The sequence below is a fragment of the Eublepharis macularius genome, chromosome 19, assembly GCF_028583425.1.
Source record: "Eublepharis macularius isolate TG4126 chromosome 19, MPM_Emac_v1.0, whole genome shotgun sequence".
In the NCBI taxonomy this organism is placed as follows: Eukaryota; Metazoa; Chordata; class Lepidosauria; order Squamata; family Eublepharidae; genus Eublepharis; species Eublepharis macularius.
The window spans coordinates 1,281,825-1,307,442 of record NC_072808.1 but is presented as its reverse complement, the minus strand read 5'-3'; the positions used below and the strand labels follow the sequence as shown (position 1 = coordinate 1,307,442).

The following is a 25,618-nucleotide window of genomic DNA, read 5'->3' as shown; positions in this document are numbered from 1 at the left end:
AATATGGTGTGGTGCTGTTTCCACTGTCCCCAGGGCAGCCACAATTAGATATTTACATACAAAGGCTTAATGGCACCCATAGACTGAGTCTTTTTCTGTCCCGGCTTAAAGTCTCTATGACGTGGATACTTATATATATTCATGCAGCTGAAAAACGGATCGTCATAGAGGGGGCAGTCCCAGTAATACTTGGCTCAGTATGGCTGGAAGAATCTGGGGTTGAAAGCCCACATGTGTACATCAGGGGTTATCTCGATATAGTGGGGCACGGAGCGTCATTCAAAAGAACAGTTCTCTCTCATTGCTGAAATGCTGTGGACTCACACTGTGGAATCCCATCACACACACACACACGATTTTTATTTGAATCCCTTCCCACATTATACACACCATCAGAGTCCAGCGTGTTTCCCAAATGACATTTTGGGGGGGAAGCCCAACCTTCTAGGGGGAAACAGGAGTACGGTGACTAGAGCCTGCTCTTACTGCCTTCACCCCACCCTCCCAACAGACCTTTCTGTTGGCTTTTTTAATAGGGTAAATAGCCTACAAAGGAACGACTCTACCACAGGCAACTGATCATTCGGTCTGTGGAATATATACAAGAGGCATCCTTTCTTTTCCTGCAGAAGGGAGCTAATGAAACGGTTCACTTTCTAAGTCTTTTCTCCTTAACATTATTTAGGGAGGGAACGAGATAGAAATAAACCCTACAGCCCACCATCAGTGGATTTGGACCCCCTCCTTGCATTAATCAACCTTTCCTTCAAAATAGGGATATTGCAACCTGGATTTCACCTCTCTGGGGGACATGGCTGCGACGGACCAGGGCCCCTCCCAGGACGATACTGTGTTACCCTGTATCTACCACCCCAGTTCCCCATGCACCCGAAATCCCTTATTTTGCCCACCCTCTAAACAGCATATTGACCCAAGGGGGAGGGTAGAGTCTCCCCTCTCCAAACTGTCTGTTCCATCCTTGTGTTGATTGGAACGTGCAGAAGGGATCCCCTGCGGTCAGGGAGATGGTAAAGCCAAGAAGAAGATTGAGCTGACCCAGAGGGGGAAGGGTTTGGGTAGGCAAAGGGGGGGGGGAGGGCAGGAGCCAGGAGGGCTCAATCTGGGTAGATGATGAATCCAGAGAAGGTGCTGTACTTGTTGGTGTTGCCCCCGTGAACTTTCCCGCCGTCCAGTTTGATGAAGACTTCGTCACCCACGTCCAGGTGTAGGATGACACTGTTGCTAGCGTAATCGTAGTTCTGGTCAGCATCTTGTGCGATGGCGCTGGCACGAACCTGGGAGGAAAAAAACGACGTTAGCAGGTCATAAGGGAAGGGCTGAAGGGAGACCCCTCCGCAGCCTGTAGTAGGCCTTTGAGCTGTCAATGGGCAATGCTTTGCTTATTCTGTTCCAGAAGAAATCAGAGGCGTAATCCCCCTAAAATGGCATCCAAAGTTTTGCAACCTAAATCAACTACAGTCAGAGCTCTCCAGCTGCATGTATTTGCATACTGCAGCTAGCCGTGGGCAAGGTAAAAGATCTACACGAGGCCCAGAGCCTCACACTTGATTGCTATCCAGACATCCAATATATCAAGCAGACAATGCCCTTTAAGAGAACTGAACGTGGTTTGATAGAGGCTTCCTTTCCTGTGGCGGATGGGCACACATTTATTTTGTTTTACTGTCGCCTCTGGATCGGAACTGATGAGATGCTAGGGGACCTGTGATTGGCTCTTCCCAGTGATTTTTTTTAAGGGCAGTTGTAGCTGATAGCTTATGAGGCAGCTCTCCTGTCTTTTCAAGCATATCCTTCGCCATATGGGCTAGACACAAAATTAAAACTGAAATTCTCAAGATGCTGAATTCTGTTTCAGGTGCACAGATTCCGCTCTTGAATGGTGCAGTGCACACGGTGCTAGACAAAGCGAATAGCTACTGAACAAAAAGAAGCAGAGAATAACTGAAGATCGACAACAGGAAGCCAAGGCTCACAGACAGAGCCGGGGTTACCTGCCAGTACATCTCAACTCACTATTATTTTCGAGCCCTTGTCCATCTGTGCAAAGGCTTTCAGTAAATATAGTCCCTGGATTCAACCTGAGATAGTTTTGCTACAGTCACCTGCAGGTCAGTGAGGGTATAATTTTGGCTGGCAAGGTTAACCGTTCATTCTGACCACTGTAGGTTTTCTGTTTGCCTTACAAACTGACTTACACAAAACTGCTTTAAGTCTCACCTGTAAAAACATTCTCAGGCTGCAGTCATGTGTACCAGGGAGTAAATCCAGTTGGACAGAATTGGGATTACTTCCAAGTAAGCATTCCATGGGATCTGGCTGGATGGGATCTGGGTGGGGGCTGTTAGAGGTGGCAAACTATCAAGCAGTGCCTTGCAGAAGAAATGTTGTTTTGAAATCTGTTTCAGGTTTATGATCAGGCATGGTGTAGTGGTTGGACTAGGATTTGGGAGACCCAAGTTTAAATTCCCAGTCTGCCATGGAAGCTTGCTGACCCTTGGTAACTGGGTTAAGCGGCTAGGGGTTGTACTGGATCTAGCATTACTGCTGGAGAAGCAAGTTAATGCTGCTGCCAAACATGCTTTATTCCAACTTTATCTAACCTGGAAGATGGCCCCTTCCTCAACTTGGCTGATCTGGCTATCTGGATCCATGTCGTGGGAACATCAAGTCTAACCTACTGTAATAGTTCAACACTGGTACAGAATGGTGCAGCTCAGTTATAAATGGGAGCTGGGCAGAGCCTGTCTCTGCAGTCACTTCCTTGGCAGCCCATCAGCTACCAGGTTCAATCCAAGGTTCTGGCTATCACATATAAAGCCTTTCATGGGAATGGACCCTCATATCTGAGAAAGTGAGAAAGATTGACTGTAAATATAGTAAATGGATGGAAGCTTGCTGGAGGACTTTGGGTTGGTCACATCATGCTCTCTCTCTCTCTCTCTCTCCTTAATCTACCTGACAGGAAAGGAGAATGAAATTGCAAGCTGCTTCGGGTCCCCATTGGTGAGGAAATGTGGGGTATAAATAAATTAAAAGTTTAGTAACGGCACAGTTGCCCATTAGTGATGGGAGTTTGTGCCATACTTGCAGTGTCATCTTAAGTAGAGATGGGCACGAACCGGGGGAAAAACAAACCATGCGGTTCGTTGTTTGTTGCATTTCACGAACCACGAACTTTCACGAACCTGCCCCGGTTCACGAACTGGTTCATTTGGTTCATGAAAACATCACATCCAGGTCAGCAAATTGTCACTTCGGAGTCAGCAGAAGATCACTTCCAGGCTAGCAGAAGGTCTGCAGGAAGTCCATCCCGTTGCCTAGGAAACGGATTGATCAGTGCCCAGGCTGTCTGCAGTGACAAACCAAAAAATGAACAAAGCGAACCAGCCTAAAGTTCGTGGCAGTTCGTCAGAAATGGGCTCTGACAAACTGCCAGTTCGCGAACCACGAACCGACCCAGTTCGTCACAAACTTTGGTTCGTATTTCGGTTCGTGCCCATCTCTAATCTTAAACCGAGTTATACCCTTTTAAGCCCATTGATTTCAGTTGACTTTGAAGGTTGTAACTCTGTTGCACTGAACTTCTTTCTTGCAGTTATTTCCCCATAAGATTCCTTGCTGCATTAATGCATTGATTAACTTTTTTCGAAAAGGTAGTAGCAAAAGTAATGAAGCCTTCATCCGGCAGAGACTTTTCTGAGCTGAACGCACATGTTCTCGTGAGCCCGCTCCCTGGACTCTAAAAATCATTCCGATTTATAAATAAAGAATGAAGAGAGATGAAAATGGCCAGGATTGTTTGTCTTGGTGAGAAGGCAATTAAAAGGACGCTTGATCAAAGTCTATACAAATTTGCACCGAGAAGAGAACCTTGCAATGAATGCAGGTGAAAACTGCTTCCTTGCTGCAAATCCCAACAAGAACTAAAGGTGATGCTCAGGTTCAACAGGTGTCTCTTCTGCATCTCGTCCTCCACAACAACCCTTAAGTTCCATGCTAGCATCAGGCTTCCTGTGTTTTTCTAAAATTCATGGTCATTGAGCTCCTATGAAATAATTGTGGGTGTGTTACTGCCAGCTTGTTCTATCCCAGAGCAGGGCGGTGGTGGTGATGTGTGCCCGTGGGGTTGCCTCTCGCTATTCACACTTAGCTCTGTTTCCTCTTGGAGGGCAGGGGGATAACTGGAGTTCTGCATGCAGAAAAAGCAAGAAGGGCAAAGGAAAGGCGGACTGCAGGCCCACAGTAAAGGGGACGCAGCATCCCTCAATACTGTCGCTGACCTGGAGCGATAAAAGAAACACTTGTGCTTTCTGGATCAGGAAATTTAGCAGTAGAACAAGGAGACACAAGAGCCTCACTCCATGGGGTTAGCAGCCAGGAATTCAACGGATGAATAATTCGCCCTTTCTGCCTCCACCATCCCCAACCAAGCGAGGCCTGATCTTTAACCACAGGAAGTCCAGCCCACTCTGGAGCACCTTTGTCAATGAATGACATTGACGTTATTTGCTTTATTTTTAATGAGGGGGTGAAAGCAGCTTCATCTCTTTGTAAAACATTATTTTGAATTAATTAGCTCTCCCGCCACTCCTCAGGCAAAAGGGTCAGACTAGAATCTAGAAGACACGGGTTCAAATCCCCACACTGCCGTGAAGCTGGCTAGATGTCTCTAGGGCAGTTATTGTCTCGTAGCCTAACCTACCTTACAGGGTTGTTGTGAGCCTGAAACAGAAGGGAGAGACTGATGTATGCCCCCCTGAGCTCTTTGGAAGGAGGGCAGGAATAAAATGTACCAAATATAAAATAAAAGACCACACAAAATTCATGAGAGACTCTTTTCCCCTTCGGTGACTAGGTGATTAAACCAAGGAACTCATTCCTACAGCACTGTGACTTCATTGAATGGCTTAGCAACATGTCTGTCCTTGTGGCTTGGGTGACTGTTTCTACGTCTTTGGCAGAATCATTGTTAAAGAACACCATCACCCCCCCCCCCAAAAAAAACCCTGTAGAAATAAACTACTAAGAAGGATTTCCTGAAGACATTTGGGGACTGAACCAAACTGACTCTTGGGAGGCAAAGGTATTGGTTTCATGGGAAGTGGATTATGGTCTGCTGACAAACACTAAAGATTTCTGTTCCTACTTGATTTGGAACATGTTTTTTAGGTGTTACGCAACAGTCTCCCTTTGAGCTATCCGGTGGACTGGTGGTTGGAGGTGACTGCGGACCTTGATGGGTATTTAAGCGGCTCTTTTTAAAAAGCTGCTCTGGAATGTGCTTTGAATGACACAGGCTTGCAGAAGAGTAGCAGCCCAAATGGGTTTGATCCGTTGGAATCCTGTCTGTAAGCCAGCTTTGCATCTGGTTAGCAGACAACGGATTTCTGTGTTACCGGAGTAGTGTTGCTTCAAGACTAGTACTGCCTCCGTCAGAGTCTCTCTACACCAGATGCCTGGGTGCGTATGTTCATCAAGGGTCGGGAGACACAATGTTAGCTGGGAAGTGTAGTTTTAACAGACAGAACTGGCGGAGATCACTCCGGAGGGGATGGATTCTCACACAGCCCTCTGCCCCCTCTAGAGTACCGGAGCCTTTGCCCCACCGCCCTTGTTGCTTAAAACTCTGAATCAACGGAGCCTCAGCAGGACAAAGGCTCCAGAAGGGGAGATGCCAGAGGCGGCAGAGGGCTGTGAAAGAAGCCGCCCCCTCCGGAACTATTGTCGCTATCTAGAAATAAGGATTATCAGTGAATGGCAGAGTGGTGTGTTTTTGGTTTAGAGCAGCGGCACTCACTCTGTAACTTGAGGAAAGCCAAAAGGCCCCCATCATGACTGTATGCCCTTTATGCAGAGCCAGTTTGGTGTAGTGGTTATGAGCGTGGGACTCTAATCTGGAGAGCTGAGTTTGATTCCTCACACCTCCACTTGAAGCCAGCTGGGTGACCTTGAGTCAGTCACAGCTCTTTCAGAGCTCTCTCAGCCCCACCCACCTCACAGGGTGTTTTGTTGTGGGGATAATAATAACATACTTTGTAAACCGCTCTGAGTGGGCGTTAAGTTGTCCTGAAGGGTGGTATATAAATCGAATGCTGTTGCTGTTGTTGTTATTATGCCAACCCACCAAACACACCATATAGGATATAACTATTAATATTCAATCCATAACTGGGAATATAACCTTTTAAATGTCCAGAGTACCTCTGAGCATGTGCAGTTGTCTTTCCCCACTACTGATGAACCTTAGCTAGCCTTTACATGTCCGGAGTGAGGGGGGGGGCTTTGCTCTCTTCTTGCTGTCTCCTCAGCATTGAGGCAAAGCAGCTCTGGGGAGAGAAAGGTTGCCAAGGTACCCTGAGGAGAGCAAGCTGACCATCGAGAGAATCGCCACTGCCCCACCATGGCTAGCACGTTCTTTTCCTGGATGGCTGCTGTGGTAGTGGTTGTACTCCTCTGTGGCCAGTTTGCTGTCCCAGCCATCTGGGTGCTGGAATGAGGGCATGGGAAAAAGTGGGGAATAGTTAGAAGGGGGGTCCTTTTACCCCCCTCCTTGGCATAAGGCCTGCCGCTCAGGGAGGATTGTAGCTTTCCTGTCCTGTAAGACACTCGAGTGGTGGCTGTTCCAAGGTGGGAACACCCTGCCAACCACAAGCCACACCAAGCAATCGCCTTTCCCACTTTCCTCAAATGTAGTGTGGGTGCCACATCCAAGAACAGATGTGTTCAGAAGAGCCACAGGTGTGGCTCCTGAGACACTGGTTTTGAGTGTTGTGCTAGCATGCGAGCTCCAGCTTTGACAGACTCCCTCTTTGAGATGGGCAACATCTCTTGATTTTTCCTGACTATATGTTATGAATGATACCTTGACCTGGATAGCCCAGGTGAGCCTGATCTCACCAGATCTTAGAAGCTAAGCAGAGTTGGCCTTGATTAGTAATTGGATGGGAGACCTCCAGTGAAGACCAAACTTGCAGAGGCAGGCAATGGCAAACCACCTCTGCTAGTCTCTTGCCATGAAAGCCCCACCAGGGGTCGCCATAAATCAACTCTGACTTGAGGGCACGCTCCACCACCACCATACGTTATGCTCTCTTCATGTTCTCCCCCTGTCAACCATGAACAGATGTGCCTTGCAAGTTCCATGGTGGGGACTCAAGTCCAGACTACAAGATACTTTTTTAATGAGTTGGATTGGCGTTCTCCACTGCCACATTGTAAAGTGACCATGTGGAAAACACCCAAGTGTAGATAATGAAGCTGCAGTTAGCTTGTTTCCGTTGAAGATCTCCAAATCCTTTACTGCACAAAACCAAGATGGCATCTCTCTTGAAAACTTGTATGTCTCCTTTTCTGGGCCGCAAACCTCCACCTTCTTGTTGGCTTACAACCAGGGTTCAATTTTAAAGAGCAGCATCTTTTAAACAACAACAACAACAACACACCCCTGGTTTCTCATAAAATGTAAACCTCGCTATGCTGATACCCTCCCTGCATCTAGACGAAGAGAGCTGTGATTTTCGAAAGCTTATGCTACAGTAAAGTTGCTCAGTCTTGAAGGTGCTACTGGACTCTTTTCTATTTTGCTTCTACAGACTAACACGGCTAACTCCTCTGGATCTCTCACTATGCTAAATAATTGCAAAGAATGATCTGGGCTTGGATGCCTTTTCTCCCTCCCAACAAAAGCTTTATGAAATGTGGAAAGAAAATGTCAAGAAGAAAATCTTGAATTAAACCTAATGGATTTCGTAGCTTGGGAAACGCTGCACTGGATCAGTGATTCCCTCCCCTTGGCTGTTTCATGACATGAAATGTAATTAAATTAAACAGAATTAACACAACATACATTAACTACATTTGCATTATTAATTACTTCAGTAATGGAGCTTATGCTGCTTAGCCCTTTTTTGCAAACCTGCGACAAAGCAAAATTCAGTTTACCAACCTGCTCGTACTCAAGCGTGCATGCAGACTGATGTGCACACAAATACATGCCCAAATACACAAGGGTGCAAGCACCCTAAAGTACACTTGTCTGTACAAACCAGGAGGAAGATTTTGTACCTATTCATGTATGCCTCCTATTTCCAGGCCATCGGCTTTCTGTGCTGGTCACCTGTGTACATGTATCCTCAAAATGTACACCTGTTGTCTATATATGCCAAAAATATACGTATACACTTGTGCTTATTTTTAAGTATAAAAAAATGTATGCACCAACACCGTTATCAACTTATCCAAAAGCATTTTCAGAAGCCTGGGGGGAGGATGCTGTGATTGTGTTTTTCTTTCAACCTTTTTATGGGTCTTTCTAATCCAAAAATATGATAACCTTGGGCTGATTTGGAAACAAAATGGACTAGACAGACACTGAAATAGATCTGTCATCTTTGAAGGGCAGAAAGTGGAATCCAGGCGCTACAAGAATTGTTTGTTGGAGATTTATCAGGTGGCTCTGGAATGGGGGGGCGAGGTGGTTTGGGTTCTATATCTATCTTTATATATCTCTATATAGTTCATAGCACTCTCTCTCCCTCTCTCTCTCACTCACTGCTGCTCGGAAATGTTGTTGATTTGCTACCAAATGCAAACATTTGCATCTATGATCAAGGGCAGGGTTGATTGATTTAAATCAAGGTAATGGAAATCTCCGAGAAAAAGGAGACAGCTTTTAAAACCATTGATTTAAATCAATTATCCTGTTCCGTAATCCATATATTTCCAGGTCAAGGATGTAAAGCCATTTGTTGCTGCAATAACTAAAACTTGCTGAGCCTTTATGCTGTCTAGGAGCGTAATGAAAACGGTTGGACATAAAACCCACAGGCATTTGGGGACTGCAGTATCAAGTAAGTAACTGAAATTAATGGGTTAAAAGATTTCTGTTTTGGATTTCTTTGTATGCCCGTAAGATCACTTACTAAATTCCTAGACTTTGCAAAGCCGTTTTTTTTTTCATGAGATGAAAAGTAAGAGTCAAGCTAAGCATGTTTAACTCATTTTGAGAAAAACTGGTGCTGAACGCTCTCCTGTCAAAGTCAGTGCAGTCTAAAGTTGCATAACAGTCAGTGTAGTCCTAAGTAAGTCTACCCAGAAGTAAATCCATTTTATTCAATGGGGCTCATTTCCCAAAAGTTCTCTTAAGTTGAATATGACCCCCTTCTAAGCCAATCTTTCAATGGATTTAGAAGGGTGTAACTCTTTAGGATGGTAATGTGAGTTAGATACTGTAATACATGTCTACATCCTTTGACAGAATAACACATGATCATAATTCTGTATTTAAATCATCAGATATTTCTTCCCATTATTTTTTTCTCAGGGTGTTTGATAGTAAGGGCATTCTGCTAGGTGACATTATTGTTAAATCAGCTTAATTTTTTTTTAGCAGGAGCATTCAGTATGATATGAAAAAATTAAAAAAATGTAAACAATATCCACTCAAAGCAACTCATCTTCATCCACCGTGATGCAGAAAAGAACACGAAGTTTTACTCCCCGAAGTACCCAGTTATAACAGTGTTCTCGTCACCTTACCTGCCTGTTCCCACCATTGGCCCTCAAAGCCCCTGTCTCTGATATACTATGGATTCCTTTGGAAAATGAGGTTGTGGTCATTTAGAAATCAAAGAAACTTCTTTTTCTGCTAGGGAACTATTAAAGCAACCATGACACAGGCTCTGATTTTGCTCACAACGGGCAAGAATGGACCACCCATTTCTGCTCATCCCAACGGGTTGTCAGGCTGGGCAGTGAGAATGGGGCCGTGCCTCAAGCAGGAGGGGTCCCAAAATTAATTTGGCCTAACCCCCCCCTCCATTGAGGCAGGGAGATACTTCCCTGCTCTCCTCCTCAGCAGCCCATATTATCTATGCTGCAGCGTGCATCGAGCGCCCGGGAGCAGCTCCGTGGAAAGTCTTGCAGTGCCAAACGCTCCAGCTGGCTCAAGCAACTAAGCCAAGCCGCATAACGTGGAGGAAGACAATCCCTGTCTTCCAGCCAAGCCATCGCTTTCTCCTGCCTCCGTTTTTCCTCTTCAGAAGTGAAGCCGTGGCTCAGTGGTAGAGCCTGTTGTTTATATGCAGAAGGTTCCAATTTCAATTCCTGGCACCTCTAGGATCGCATACTAGGCGATATGGAAGACCTGAGACCCTGCAAAGCTACAGCCAGTCTAACCTTAATACACCAAAGCCAAAGGTGAGATTAGCTGTAAGTTTCGTAAGACCTGACTTGTTGAGAGAGTGGCATTCCAAAGACAGTAACTCTCTAGCTAGTAAAGTGAACTCTTAGGGCTCCAATTTCCTAATTAAGACGTAATGCTTGCAAACTGACTTGCAAGCTGAGCCCTGAACTGGGGAGTTGTTTATTTAGCCGTATCCGTATCATTTTACTATTCTAATTGGACTACCCTTGTTCGTGGCTTGTTCAGCAGTTGGGTTATTTCCCGTTTACCTTCTCACTCCCCTCCCTGTTTGAGTACGGGAGTGGCAAGTTGATTGACAAGTGGCACCATTTGCCTCTGTTCTAATTCTGCTTTTTCTGTTTCCTTGGAGGGGGGGGTCTGGCTAGGTCTGGCTATCCTTATAAGTTGAGGGAAGGACCCAGGGCAGAAAGAAGAAGAGGGCTTTTATCTAATATCTGTCTAGGACATAGGGGGATGTTCATTGAGTGCCTGGGTTTGGTTTAGCTGAGTGCTTAGCTAGCTGAGTCTTATTATCCAGTTTTATTGCTAATATGAATTGCAAGAGAGAATACCCCTTTGAAGACAACAACAACATTCGATTTATATACCGCCCTTCAGGATGACTTAACACCCACTCAGAGCGGTTTACAAAGTATGTTACTATTATCCCCACAACAAAACACCCTGTGAGGTGGGTGGGGCTGAGAGAGCTCTGAGAGAGCTGTGACTGACGCAAGGTCACCCAGCTGGCTTCAAGCGGAGAGATTAATCCTGTAATTAGCAACATGAGCAAGCTTGATTCAGAGTTTCTAAATAATGTGAAAACATCTAATAGATTTAGTCCGTTACATGACCCGGAGGAGGAGAGTCAGTGGTTGCTCTCTTTACTCTCAGGAAAACCGGGCTACTGACTCTCTTAATGAAGATCCTAACATATATCCCCAAGATAAGAGAGATGAAACAGAATCGGAGAATTACTATCTGCTTGCAACACAAAACAATGGTGTGATTCAATATAAGGCAGCATTGTATGTTCCAGATGCATTGTCAATTAGGTGGGCTCTCAGAGGTAAAGTTTTGGGGTAATTTGCACGTTCAAGGTGCTGCTGTTCCTCCATTTTTACAGGTGCTAGTCCACATGAACTAGCAGGGTCAGCAAAGCTACTGTTGTCCAAATCGGTGGTAATTCTAATCCTCCGAGATACAAAGAGCCATGTTGGATGTGTTTCCTAGACGGGTCCTACCGTTACGGCTTGGAGAACAGTCTGTGAATGTTCAGGCAGCTTGGTCCTGTGTGTGCTTGCTTGAAAGTAACCGGGTAGGACTTGCTCTAGTGTAAACATGCACAGGATTGCAGGCTTAGCCTCTTGTTTGGGGTTAAACTTCTTGCGGTGCTAGGGATGCCTGGGGTCGCTTTGGGCCAGCCTTCTCTGCTCCTCCTGAGAGCCAAAACACACGTTAAGAAATACCCGGGTTCAGCACGTGTTCTCTTACCTCAAAGTTTGCCGGGATCTGTAGGTGTCCTGGAAGCTTAAAGATCTGTAGGTGTCCTGGAAGCTTAAAGTCCTGGAAGCTTAAAGGATCTGTAGGCGTCCTAGAAGCTTAAAGGCGTCCTGGAAGCTTAAAGCTTAAAATACAGGCGCTTGTATTTCCCTTCCCCTTTCTGCTGCTCTGTAAATGCTAAACTTTAAGCTTCCAGGACTCCTACAGATCGGGCAAACCTTGAGGTAAGAGAACACGTGCTGAACCCAGGTATTTCTTAATGTGTGTTTTGGCTCTGAGTGCCACAGTTCACAGGGAGAGACGTGTGTCGTGCAGCCTTCCTCCGAGTACGTGTGTGTTGAGGACAGATGTGTGTCAGTGATAGGGGGTACGGGTCTACAGTGACAGTGTCCAGGTAATAAATTCCTTCGATAGACAGATCAAAAGAGGCCTGCAGCAGACCTCTCCAAACAAATCTCTGACAATAGAGTGCGCTCTTACATGGATCAAGCTGTCAACAGGGGAGATGAAACACTGCTTGTATCAACAAAGAGGGGGATAAACTTGCCATGTGGAGCTTATTCTGGAGCCATAAACTTGGGGCGAGAACCACTGGGCAGTGGACAAGACTTAATGAGGAATCTGCTCAGTCCCAGAGCTGCTGGTTCAAATTCTGCTTGGGGAATTTGCTCTCTGCCTGTAGTCTTTTGTGAAATTGACTAAAAATGCCCCTCATCTCTTTATTTATTTCTCCAGACTCTTTAGTGAGTTGAAATAAAAAGGTAACATAAAAGCACTGGCGCTTCTGTCCAGAGTCCTGATAGCCCAAAACTGCCCCGATGGTGACTGAATCTTCCAAAGTAAAAAAGGATGGAAAAGTTTTGATTTTGGGGAGAGTTGATTCGATTTTTTAAAAAAATCTTCAACACAAAGCCAAGAACTAGAAATGTGCACAAATTTTTAGGTGGATTCACGTGACCTCCTGTAATATGGGGTATCTATCGACGCACACAATAACATAGACATGTAGAACAACAAAGCACGTGTTTTCCTCCCTGGAATATCTGACATCCACATTTCAGTTTAGCAAAACACATTATCTGATGTTGGGACAGATGTGTTCTGTTTGGGGCTAAAGAGACATTTGAATTGATCAGCTATTGGCTGATACATTTCCAGATGGAAGTTGCCCTCCTGAGTTCCTTAAGTTCAGAAGGCTGAGGCCAAGTACATGACACATTTGGCCATGAGGCAGCCCAGCATCCCCCTGACCCCAATGCCTTAGGGCTGAATTTGGATCAGGACTGCGGCACCAGGAGAAGAGCCTCACCTCCCCGGCACCAGGAGAAGAGGTTCCAGCCTCACCTCCCCTACACACTGTTTTCCTGAACCAAAATGGCTCTGAGAGCCAAACTACAAGTGACGTCTTACACAGGTTGGACACTAGTCGGCTTCCCTTAAGTTTTGATGGGAAATGTAGGCATCCTGGTCTTGCAGCTGTAATGGAGAGCCAAGCTGTAAAACCAGGGCGCCTACATTTCCCATCAAAACTTGAGGGAAGCTGACAAGTGTCCAACCTGTGTAAGGCGTCACTTGTAGTTTGGCTCTGAGGGCCCAAAGAGGCTTTCATCTCTCTCCTCTCCCCCAGTTTATCCTCGCAGCAACCCAGTGAAGTAGGTTAAGCTGAGAGCTTGTGACTGGCCCAAGGTTCCCCAGCAAGTGGGAATTCAAACCTGAGACTCCTAGATCCTTGTCTGACACTAACCTCTGCACCACAGTAGCTCTGTGCGATGTCGTTTCTGATACATGATATAGCTTAGCACCTAACCAACTATATGAGCATGCCCTAATCTGTATTCCTGGGTAGCGGCGGGCTCCGAGACAGCTGAAGAAAGTTATGGGACATTGTCATTTTTCTAAAATGGGGGAATGGAAGCATTTGAAAATTTAGTTTTTCACTGAGATAGCAAGATCAGCTGTCTTTTAGAGTTGCCAACCTCCTGGGGGGGCCCACTTGTGTGACGATCTGGAGTGGGAGGGGAAGGAGTGTGCGCAGCAGCTGGGGTGGAGAGAGGCGGAAAGTGGAATTGGCAGCAAGTGGGGGAGGGGAGGTGGGCTTTCTCGTCCCTCCCACAAGTCCTTGTGGTCCCGCCCCTTGTTTTGATGGGCATTGTCTCTTGGTGATTTAAAAGTGGTACCAACAAAATCTCATAGAGTGGCATCACTCAGTTAGTTGGTTTTGGCCAGGACATGTGTTGGCGCGTCCCCTTCCATGTTTGAACTAGCCTAAGAATAGCTGCTGTAGCACTCTGCTAGTTTGGCTCCCGCGACTGCCGTGAACTCAGCAAGTGGCCCCTCCTCTGAGCCCGAGCTCCCCAGCTGTATTGAGGGGATAATAATAATAACACCGACTTTGGTCACCACTCTGAGTGTGGCACTGACCTGTCCACCCTGTGGTGGTTGTAGTTATTGGCTAAGAACATGCCGTGTTTGACTGGCTCCTCAGACACTGAGGTGTGTCTGAGTCTGCCATTGGGTGTGGTGACTAGTTCCGAACAGTGACAAAGCATTAGAGTGGGGTGCGACTAGGAGCTGACTACCGCAAGTAAGAGTCCCCGGACCCTGAGTTGGCCTGGAATGGCTAAGGCCCTTTGTTGCCGGTAGGGGAGAGCACCCCCTGCTGATCCACTGGTTTTCCTTGGTGGCTTCCTGTCCAACAAGTGAGGCAGCTAAGTTTGGATAAGCTGACAGGATCACAGCCTGAGCTGGCAGGCTGCATGCAATGAGGGTTTTTATGACAGTGTGTCTGAGAGCAGCACAGAGCCCGGGAATGTATATGTGTTTTCAAAATGACTCTGGAGAGAAGTCGAAAGGAATTGCTGTCTGTTGATGAACTGACCGTAATTCCTCTAGCGTTTTTTTGCTCACACTCTGATGGAAGGATGTGGACTTTGGAGCGCTCCTGGGGGCAGATTTCAATTAAAATGAGACGTTTTGGGGAACTGGAGATAGAAAAATAAAAAATACACAGCATACGAGCAGGTTTTGGTATCCGTTTCCTGATGGACAATGTGATTTAGTGTTTAGTGCTCAAAATGGGCAGCCAGGATGTTTGAATTCCTGCATTAAAACAGGATCAGTAAACAAGTATATGGAGCACAGGAGTCCTGTACTCTTTCTCATAAGTTTAAAGATGAAACTTTAAAGCTGAAACTGCTGAGAAATGTGTCATTATAATGGTATAAGCATAAGTGCCCGCATTCTTTTTAAAAATCTTTGTGGCTTTTATCATACCCATGTTTTTGCCTTCTGAAATGTACGCATGTAGGTACAACCAAATATTATTTGGGGTGTTTCTGAAGAGTGAATTTCAGTGTTCAGTAAGATGATCTCTGCTACAGAAATAGCACACAAGCAATAATGTTTAAAAAATATCGGTGTCAGTATGAGGTCGGTTGTGATCGTGCCAAAGGAATTCCTTTACTGTCAATGGAATGTGAATGGGGACTCACTGTAGTTGTCGTAATGGCAGTGCTTGTGGTTTCTTTATGATTCTTAGAAAGCTTTCCTGTAGACAAAATTTTTATCCCATTTCATCCTCACAACAGCCCTGCAAGGAATGCCCCTGTGAGGTAATGGTAGGACACCACTAGGGTTAGAGCTAGGATGCTGGTGTGGTGGTCGGAGTGCTGAATTTGATCGAATTTTCACTGGTCTCCCAGTGCGCTTCCTCGTCTGGTGGGAATTTGAGCCCAGCACTTCTTGAGTCTGACCAGCATTGAAGCCACCACAGGAGTATCCTAGTTATAACACTGGTGATATTCTAGCTGTTAATCCATGTGATTGAGCAACCTGAGGCAGCGAGTAGAGCCACAGGCATGGAGGACCAGGATTTGGTGAAATTCCTCTTTTCAGTGAATGGTCAGTTGGCCAAATTGCTCCCTCGCAGGGCTGTTGTGAAGATGAAAAGTGGAGAATCCCACAGGTACTTTGAATAAAAGTAGAAACCGAGCCAGTGTGGTCCAGTGGTTTGAGTGTTGGACTCGGATCTGGGGGAGCCAGGTTCAAATCCCCGCTCTGCCATGGAAGCGTGCTGGCTGGGTGACCTTGGGCCTGTCAGGTGCCCTCAGCCTAACCTACCTCATGGGGATAAAATGGAGGAGTGGAGAATGCTGTGAGCTGCTTTGGGCCCCCTTGGGGAGAAAGGCAGGATATAAGTAAAGCAAATAAACAATAATAGAATTTCTGGCTGACCTCCTGTGCCCTGTAGAACTGTATGACAAAATGGAACGTCAGCAGAGAAAGATGTTTTGGGGGACACAGAGGCCGCTGTGGGGCGGTTTCACCTGCTGGTGTTCTTCTTGTGCAATCCGAACGGCGCAGAAGCTCAGCAAATGAAGAGGGACCGTCCCCTAGTTAGAGTCCCTTTGTATTTTATTTTTTGCTTTCTTAATGTCAATGTCTTTGAGGCATTTGTAGGGGTGGTAGTGGTTATTTTTCAGGTTTTTTTTTTTTTTAAAAAAAACCCTACTCCTAAATTTAGCGCTTATGCAATTTCATTTTTTTGCCCTCCCCCCCTTTTAAAGAAAAAAAATAAATTCCTAGTGGTCAAACGAGGCTTTGAGTGACAGCTGACTCCCTTCTGTTTATTCACATGACTGACACAGCTGTGCAAGCCACCGACACACACGACCCCGACAGGGACCTTCTCTGAAGGCCAGTGAAGGGCTAATTCTCTGTGGCCGGTTTAATCCCCGTCTCCCCTTTGCTGAAGTGGCCAATTAATTCTGTCATTGTGGACACCTGTTTCCTGCTGGGGGGGCGGGGTGGGGGTGGGGTTGGATCCCAGCAAATTCTGCAGCAGCGCAAATGCTGCGTTCCCTCCCCAACTACACAGAGGCTGGCGGATCATCTGGAAGGAAGGCTGTTTTGCTCTCTTAACCCCGATCCATTAAACCCTGCCTTGGAGTTGGATGGAATTCTAGATTTGGGAAATTCCTTTTCATCAGCTACAGCCAAAAGAACAACAAAGTGCCTTGTAGTTCCTTAAAGACTAACACGTTTGTTGTGAGCTACAGCCCACTTTGTCAGACTTGGGAAGCAAACCTAGGGGCTTAATTTGAGCTGGGCTTTGCCTTGCAATCTGTCCTCTGAACCACAGCGAGGAAGAGTGCATCAAAGCATGTGCAGAGGAGCAGAACCAGCTCCTATCTATCTGGGTTTAGAGAAAAGACCTTGGGAGATGATAGGAATTCCTGGAAAGTTTCCGTCCTTGGCTATTTCATTAACAGCTGTCTTAGGATATTTAAACCACAACCATCTTATTAACGGGTAAATCTCACATTCAAGGCATTCTAGAGGTGGATATAGAATTTGAAAGTGAGGCTGAGCGGGGGCAGGGGGGGGACACACTACATGCAACAAAGCCCAGGGATGGAGGCTACGAATATGTCCCTGTGGTGTGGGATTTGGGTCTGACAAAGTGATGGATATTGAGAGCGACTGGCCAAGAAAGGCAAGAGCCAGTTTGATCTACTTGGGAATGCTCCAGGGTTTACTACATGGGGGAGGAGGGGGGGTGCTGCCATACTTCTCCCAACCAAACAGTGCTAAGGAAAAAAAACACAGCTGTGTCTGCGTCCTTCCCGAATGTGCCTGAGTGTGTTGTTTTTAACCCCAGTCAAAGTGATGCAAATTCCGTATACAAGTTCCAGGCAGAAGCGTTCCTATCTAATTTCTGCCCATCATTTTCATAGTGAGCTGCCATAGATATCTGAGAAATGTCACTGGGAAGGTTGGGAAAGGTCTAAGAAGGGGGAAGCGGGGCAAGTGAGATTAATGTGCAACTAGAAACAAATGTTGGTGACTCTTCAAGGTATGATTTCTAACAAGAAATGTGCTAAAGCTCCAGCCTGACTACAGCTACCCTAGAACCATAGAATCATAGAATTACCCTCGTTGGCCTTTGAAACTGGTTAGAGTCTGGCTATTACAATTTGCTAGTGGAGTAGGGAGAGATAAAAGCACTCTGTATATGCTCAAAGGCCCTCTTCCATCTTTTTTTACATTGCAGGACTGAGACCTGTCATTCAAAAAAAGGTTATGGGGCTAAATCCTGGTGTCCTGTCCGTCAATTTATACCCTAGTTAACTTCAGGCTAGAAGGTAAAAACTGAATAAAGTTAGGGACTCAGAAAAAAATGGTCCAGCCCCTATTTTGCTCTATTTAGTTTCATTTCTGTGAAAGTATGCTAGACGGTCAGTTCTCGAATCTCTGTGTATTTTGAGGTCTCGCTGTATATTTTTGAATTATACCAGCACTGACCCCCAGTGAAACCTCACATACGATTCCTCCCCGGTGGAGCTGCTGGATTTATAGCACAGTTGCAAATTAAACCTACAGTGATTTTCCCCCCTGTTTTAATTCCCTGCTAAAATAAACTACATAAATTTAAGGGAAGGAAGGGGGCGGGAAAGTCTCTATTACGCAGGGAATAAAGGTAAAGACATGGGTCTTGCTCGCCCCTGATCTCAATTGACAGGAGGCATTTTGGTATTAAAACTAAAATAAAAAAAAGCTCCTCGCTGACAAATTGACTGCAAACGGGTCTCAGGGGAAAAGTTGACTGAACCAATATTACCACGTGCCGTGTCAGTTCCTATCCTTCCTGCTATTTATTATTTAATAAACAGGCAATTGTTCCTGTTCGCCAAGCACAAATTGTGAAGGTGTCGGAATCTATTTTAAAGTCTCTCTTGGAAAAAAAAAGATGCATGTACATTAACCCTTTCACTGCAACTTTCAGCACCGCTCCCCTTGAAAACCTAAGTGGCTATTTAAGGAAAGGAAATTTTTTATTCTTAGCTGGAGGGCTGGTGGGGCTCAGAGGACACTCATGAAGCATACATCATGCCAAATGTATCTTAGGTGCTTGGATGCTTTACTGTATCACTTAGATGGCCGGGGGTGGGTGGGACACCGTCAACTTGGTGCAATTTTGGTGTCATTTGGTTGAAAATCAATCATATTGAGCGGTGCCAGTTTTATAACACCAAGGCAGAAGTCAGAACTTATCTTTGGTAGCACTTTTGATATCCAAATATTGTTAGTAATGAATTGATATTTTTTTGAGAGGGAGACAGAACTGTGATATTAATGTTGAAATTATTGAAGGCTTGTATGAAATCGACTCTGTTCCAATTTTTTAAAAAAGTACCTGAGATCTACTAACACAGTGAAAGGCAATTAGGCTTTGGAACACACCTTAATATTTGTGTAGCAATGAAAAGGGGGAGGGGAGAGAAGTTCTATACCACTTTGGAATCCTTTATTCCAGAACCTCAGTAGATTCTTCTGGTGAGTTTTCTAAGGAAACTGACCCAAACATTGTTTTAGTTAGAAGGTATGATTTAATCATACCTGTCGTAAGTGCTCAGAGATGACAGGCCCAAGTCAGGCGGAGTTCCAACAGGTGCAATTCTGCATTACGCTCTGTCATTGGGGCTACCGTATGTGCTTCGGATTAAGAGTTTACCCCACATGTTTTAAGGGGCGCCTGACTGTGGTATACTAACGATACTGCTTCAAACCCACATTTTGTACAGCCTTAATCCATAACATGGGAAACAGTGTCGTCATTGCAATGTGAAAGAAACATGCCGTTAAACTAATTTAATTTCTGCCAAATGGCCTTAGGAAGCACAGGGCATTAGAAAGAAATCCCTTTTGAGTCTAGTTCATCAGCAGTTTTGTACGGCAGTATTATATTGGATTCTTAAAACACCTTTCGACATAAAATACTCTCTCACTCTCTTTCTCTCTGTATAATATATCATATAAATATACTATTTTAATTTCAGCATCTACCAAAGCATTTTGTCAGACCTCTCAGCTAGCACATGCATACGTATATTGATTTGAGGAAAAGAGATGACAGATGCCTTCTCTTGAGGTGTTGCTTTCATTAGTTCGGGTGGCTTGTTGAGAGATAACAGGGCTGCATTCTAAATTTCAGATCAATGACGTATTTATCTTTAACAAACTGAAAGAGTTGAAGATGAGACTCTAAACCATTCCATTTAACATCATATATTTGATAAGTTGGTGCCCTAGGTGAAGTATTTTTTTAAAAAAGACTTAAAATGTTACACAAAAGTTCTTTTGGGGGGGCGGTAATATCCTACTTCCTGCCTCTGGGATCCATGAAAGCTCATTCAATAAAATAAGCGATCCTTCTGTACGCTTTTTCTAAATAAAAAGAGATGAGTTTATTGAAAACTTTCCACCCACCTGCAGCTTCAGAGTGGTTGCTTATAAAAATGTAAAGATAAGGCAGAGGTTATAGAAGCTTATTGGAAATTAGCGAAAGCCGAAAGACAAAAGGTGGATTTTGATGGATAGATATGCTTAGTTGGGTGTGGGTGTGTGTGTGTGTGAGAGAGAGAGAGAGAGAGAGAGAGAAATCATGTACCATGCGAGAAAATATTGAATGGCTGGTCTGCACTTGATATTCAGTCAGCATTTTATAAATAACTCTTCTTTTCGGACTAGGAATCCTGACACGTATCTTTAGTGCCGTCTCTTTATTTATATGTTTTGATACATTGATGTTTGTGCATAAACTTTGATCATATGAATATAAAGTGGTAATAAAGCTGTTACAAAGTTTTGTAACAGGTACACATGTACATATAAATTGTGTAGATTTGTGTGATCAGTGATACTTTGTCGAGTATATATTATGTAGGTATGGATACAAGAACTAATTTTATATTTATATGTTTATAGATACATTTATGGCCTCAAATGAAATTAAATCTAGATAGTGAAATATAGCATAGTTTAAAACATAATGATGTTTTATCCCTGCAACATCTCCATATGTTTTAATACAACATAGACATAATGCACATATGCATTCAGTAAGAAAAGTGATAAAATACTAAGAAATACATACTGGAAAATCATTACAATGTATTTACATCTGTATATATATGTAGCATTTTAGGCCTACACATACTTTATCTTCTGTATTCTTTAAGATGCAGAGATGTATGGAGGTAATTTATACAAACGATTAAATAAACATGTAAGCTCCAGATAAATATAAATGTATATTTTGTGTAGCATGCAGTTTATAACTGTGAGCAAATGTAGTAAGCCAAAGTTGTTCTGTATGCATTCTATGCATCCTATAATCTCGTTCTAATAAATTGTTAAATTTCTATAATATTCTTCTAACTGAAAGAAGAAAATGGTTTTACATCTTTGACTCTTAGGCAATGCTCACAAGACCAGTTCACACAGTTTTCAAGAATTAAATAAGATGCGCTTCCTCTTTCGTTTTTGAAAACCCTATTCAACTTGAGAATCTTTAGGGGACTGCAAGTTTGCAGGCTGTGAGGTCTGTGCAAAGTTTTGGTTTCTTCTTTCCCTGTATGCAAGCAAAGAGTATGTGTTTGGTTATAATACTCGAAGTAAAGTTTCACACTAAATTCTTAAAAGCAACATTTTAAAAGAAATGCCACCCTTCCCCAGCTAGCTTAAATATATGCATATGTATGTTCTGATTTTCCCTTAAATCTACATTGATTTTCCTTACAGAATTATGAATGACCAAATTTTTTTCCACTAGATTGCCTATTACTTTATATTTTATAGGATAAAAATTAAATGGAGAGAAGGAGCAGGGAGGTTAGATCTCAGTGCAGTTTCTGATTTAAGGAGATTTTTAAACTTGACTGACAGCTTTACAGGGCTGCAAATCCACAGAGACGTTTTTTTTAATGACAGAGGGAATGTTAAATGAATCTCAAAGGAATACAGTGCTTCATATGCATTTCTCATTCGTCAAACCTTATCTTCATTTTTTTCCTTCTCAAAGAGAACCCTTAAAATTAGAATGAACAGTGTTTGATAAAGACCAGGATATTTTCAGTATTACCTGGCTCCTCAGATAAATAACCTATGAAGAGCTTTATAATATTGACACAGTTGCCTAATTTTGGGTGAATCAAAAGCCTCCTCAGGAAGCAGTAAAAGTACATTATTTGCAGGAATGAATGTAATTTCTAATTGATTTATAACTTGCCCTAAAGTTAGAGAAATTATAATTCTACTCCCCTCTTCAATCTTCCCTAGGGAGGAAAAACCTGTTCTTTCTGGCAAATTACTAACATAAGTCCCTAGAGCTGAGGTGAACTGTGCTCCCAGTTGGTGATTGAGAAGTTTCTGTAACTGAAATAAACGTGAGCTTTCACTAAGTTTTGAGGAACTGTCAATGCTGTGTCTTCGTGGGTGGGTGGAGGGCTGGAAAGATTTTAAAGATGAATGGGAGGAGCCACTGAGGTCAAATGGGAGGAGTCAGGACATTAACAAGGGAGGAGCTAAAGGGGTGGGTGTGGCTACTAGCTGGAGTGGGTCAAATGTTTGAGCAGGTGGAGTGGGGAGAAGGTAAGTGAAAATAGATTGCATGTGAAATGAGGAACCCTAATTAGAGGGGCTATAGGTGGAGTGGGAACGGCGTGTAGACGAAATGGGTGGAGCAACCATTGTGTTTCCAGTGAAATAGGAGGATACAATAAGCTTTGGGTGGGAGCAGTCAGTGCACGGTTTACAGGTGGAGGGGATTGCCCTTGTAAAAGGAAAGAGGGGCAGAGGGTGACTCTGGGAGGGGAGAGGGGCGGCCTCACAGGGTAGGGGGCGTCTCCTTACCTGCCCGTTCTTCATCAGGTCTGCCCACATGCTGCTGCCATCGCCCCCACGCATAAGCACATGGTAGGTGAAGAAGTAGATGCCAGGAAGAGGGCAGGTGAACTTGCCACTCAGTGGTTCGTAGTAGTTCCCAACGTTGGTCACCACGTCGTCAAAGCGTAGGATCTCATACCCTTCATGCGGCTTCCGCAGTCCTGCATAAAAGGCGATCTTAGGGAAAGATGGCATGTAGCCCCCAGGGCCTGGCCCAGGTGGCCCCGGAGGACCCGGCCTCCCCGGTTCTCCTGCTGAGCCTGGGGGGCCAGGAGGGCCTGGAGGGCCCGGCGGCCCCCGGATTCCAGACTTTCCCTTCCTTCCTTGGTCTCCTTTTCCTCCAGAGGCATAAGGAGGGGGTGAGATGACGGCCAGCTCCTGGCTTGCCTCCGCCGAAGCCGCCCCGTGGGTTTGTGGTGTGTAAGGGTCACAGACCATGCGGCAGCTGCCCAGCATCTCATAGTGGGAGGTGGTTTTGGAGCTGTGCACCAGCAAGGGGATGGCCACCAGGAGCACCAACACCATGGCCACCCCCACGGCGGCTCCGATGACCCTTTTTTTATGGCTCAGCCTGGAGGCGGCCAGGGTTAAGAAGTCGTCTTCGCTTTTGGAGGTAATGGTGGAAGGTTCTCAGGCGTTGACCACCTGGATGGAGGTCCCAGCGTTGGTGCCCTTTGAGTGATGCTCCACTGCGATGCCCTTTGATTTTAAAGCACTTGTTGATTTGGCTGGCAAACTCTGTCCCAAGTTGTTCGGCTGCTCCGCTCCTTCTGTCTTCCCTGAGTTACCTCTTTCCTCCTCGAGATACTTGCTGCCTTTACGGTAGGCTCTTTTGGCTGGCTCACACTTCCCGGAGAACAGCAGTGGCGGCGGCGGCAGCAGCAGCAGCAGCAGCAGATGTGTTAGGGGTGGAGATGATCAGAAAGAAAGTGTGTGCCCATGTGTGTGAGTGTGTATATATATTTGCCTTCCTTTCTCTTCTGCACTTGAGAACTCAGCTGGTGACGGCGTGGCCGCTCCAGGCTCCTTGTGCCAGATCATATGGCCATCAACGGGAAACCGGAGGGGGAGAGAGAGATTTCCCAACAACCAGTTCATCCACCACCCCTCCCTAGCACATGCAAAACCCTTTCCACAAACTCAAGACGAGGAGATCCGACTGAGCTGCCCAAGATGCAAAAAGTAGCTTTAAGCCAACCAGAGCGACCTCTGGTGCTTCACAAAGGAGGCGAGGCTCAGCCACTGAGAAGCATCTGCCTGGAGCCTGGAAGTGTCTCATCCCATCCATAGCAGCCGCTTGAGTTTCTGCCTGCATTTGCATGAGCCAGGGACGGAGGGTCAGGAGTGTGGGGGGCTGGAGGCCTCCATCCTCAGGTGCTGCTGGGTGGGGAACCCATGTGGACACACATCACGGCCACCTTTCTGCAAGGGGTGGGGGGTGGGGGAGAAGGAGACTCAGAGAGGCACACGCCTTCCTTGTGCCGCGTGTGGGCACTTGCATCGCTTTGGAATGACAGATGCATTCTGTGCCAACACCCCCCCCACACACACACACTTCTCACACCCCTTCCTTCTTTAGGGCTATGCTCACTCTGCCTGCATCCCAGCTGTCCCCAGTCATGTTTAAGGATGTGTTTTATATGCTGGGGTTGTATCGTTTCCCCCACGCAATTAAGTGCTTTACCTTTGTGCCTCCTTTGCCTCTCTCGGCGGAGATTGATTAACAGCTGACAGATCCAGAAGGAATCTCCTAGAGGGGCTGCAAGCCATCACATTCATTAATTAATCAATTATTCCCCACTCTCCCCAAACTCCCATCTCTCTCTCTCTCTCTCTCACACACACACACACACACACTCACATTCTGTACAGAGAGAGGTGCCGTATGCTTTAATGACTCAGTCTTTTGAGAGCAGGGTGTGTGTGTGTGTGAAGGGGGGCGCAATATCTAGGACTTGGAGGTTGGAAACCAGTGAAGAGGGTGAAGGCAGCTGGCAGTTGCATATGGAAGAGAAAGAGGGCATGTGTGTCTCTCTCTGTGTGTAAAACGTTTGTGGGTAGGATTAAAACATGTATGGGGGGGGGGAAGAAGTAATTCAGGCATGCAAATGTAAAAGGAGAGAAGATGGCGTTTTGTAATGCGTATGAAAATGTGATGATGAGTTTGCATATATCTGCATGCATGTTTTATCTATAGCACGTGTGATATGTGGATGTGGGGAGTGCACAGGTTTACACAAGAATGTAAACGTTTACCTGTGTGAGTGACCTGTAACTACTATACAGATGCACGCTCACCTGTGTAGAGAAAACACAATAGGTTTCCGTTCATGCTGAGGAATCGCTCAGTTCCCTGGAAGAGATTTGGGATCTGGCTTCCCTAGCAAGGGGATGTTTAAAAGATGTACGGCTGAAAAAGCCAAATCCATTTTACTGTTCTACATGGAGCTGTAATGAGCACTTATATCATTATACCGTTATGGATGTATTATGCAGAGCTTGGTGTTAACACTGCACGCGCTTACCTTGTCCATCCATCCGTTCATATTTGTATCCGTACACTCCCCAATAAAGTGCATTATCTTTGTTAGGCATTTATGCAGGTAGCAACACACTAATTAGATAGAAAAACGGGCATTTTTTTGTGCCAGATCTGTGCATTCAGAGACTGACATAAACCAATAGATGTATGTGACTGACATTTCCTGTGTCTATTTTAAAAGAGCTGTATTTGCATATATTTCTGAGCATACTAATAAATATATACTTGTATATGAATACATAGTTTTGCATGGATATAATCCAGGATATATTTGAATCTCTGTAAAAAATCGGTGTGTCTGACTTGTAGACATGTGCCGATTTCTTAATTAAATAAATCCACTTTTACTAAGAGGCAGTGTACAAATATAAGGGGGTGAGGGTGGTGTGAATGAGGCTATAGTCCTAAGAACACTCACCTGGAAGTAAGCCCAATTTAATAAAATGGGTCAATGAATCTTACATCTGAGTAAACATGTATAGGATTGTGTTGTAAAGAGTGAAGTTTATATTCCGTTCTGTTCTGATTTTGATGGTCAGTACAGGCTGCTGCTATGTATCTAGGATCCTTTGTTGTTCTCATGAGTGGGTTTGCTATCAATAAGAATTTCATAGCATGCTTTTCTAGAACATGAGTCACTTGGT

The 25,618-nt window shown here is 45.0% G+C and overlaps 1 protein-coding gene across 1 annotated transcript; it reads right to left on the bottom strand.

Annotated features, from left to right (window-relative positions):
• Positions 1-1,115: 1,115 nt before the first annotated feature.
• On the bottom strand, positions 1,116-23,047 carry C1QL4 (complement C1q like 4). Its single transcript, XM_055003322.1, has 2 exons — positions 22,400-23,047; positions 1,116-1,295 (listed from the first exon to the last, which is right to left on the bottom strand). The coding sequence occupies exons 1-2, from the start codon at positions 22,955-22,957 to the stop codon at positions 1,116-1,118; spliced, it is 738 nt and encodes a 245-aa protein (XP_054859297.1). The 5' UTR covers positions 22,958-23,047.
• Between the last annotated feature and the right edge of the window lie 2,571 nt (positions 23,048-25,618).

Excerpts from the sequence above, each read along its gene's own strand:
- C1QL4 (XM_055003322.1), bottom strand. The coding sequence starts at position 22,957 with ATGGTGTTGGTGCTCCTGGTGGCCATCCCCTTGCTGGTGCACAGCTCC. Across the intron at positions 1,296-22,399 it reads ACCTGATGAAGAACGGGCAG|GTTCGTGCCAGCGCCATCGC; the intron begins GTAAGGAGACGC and ends TTTTCCTCCCAG.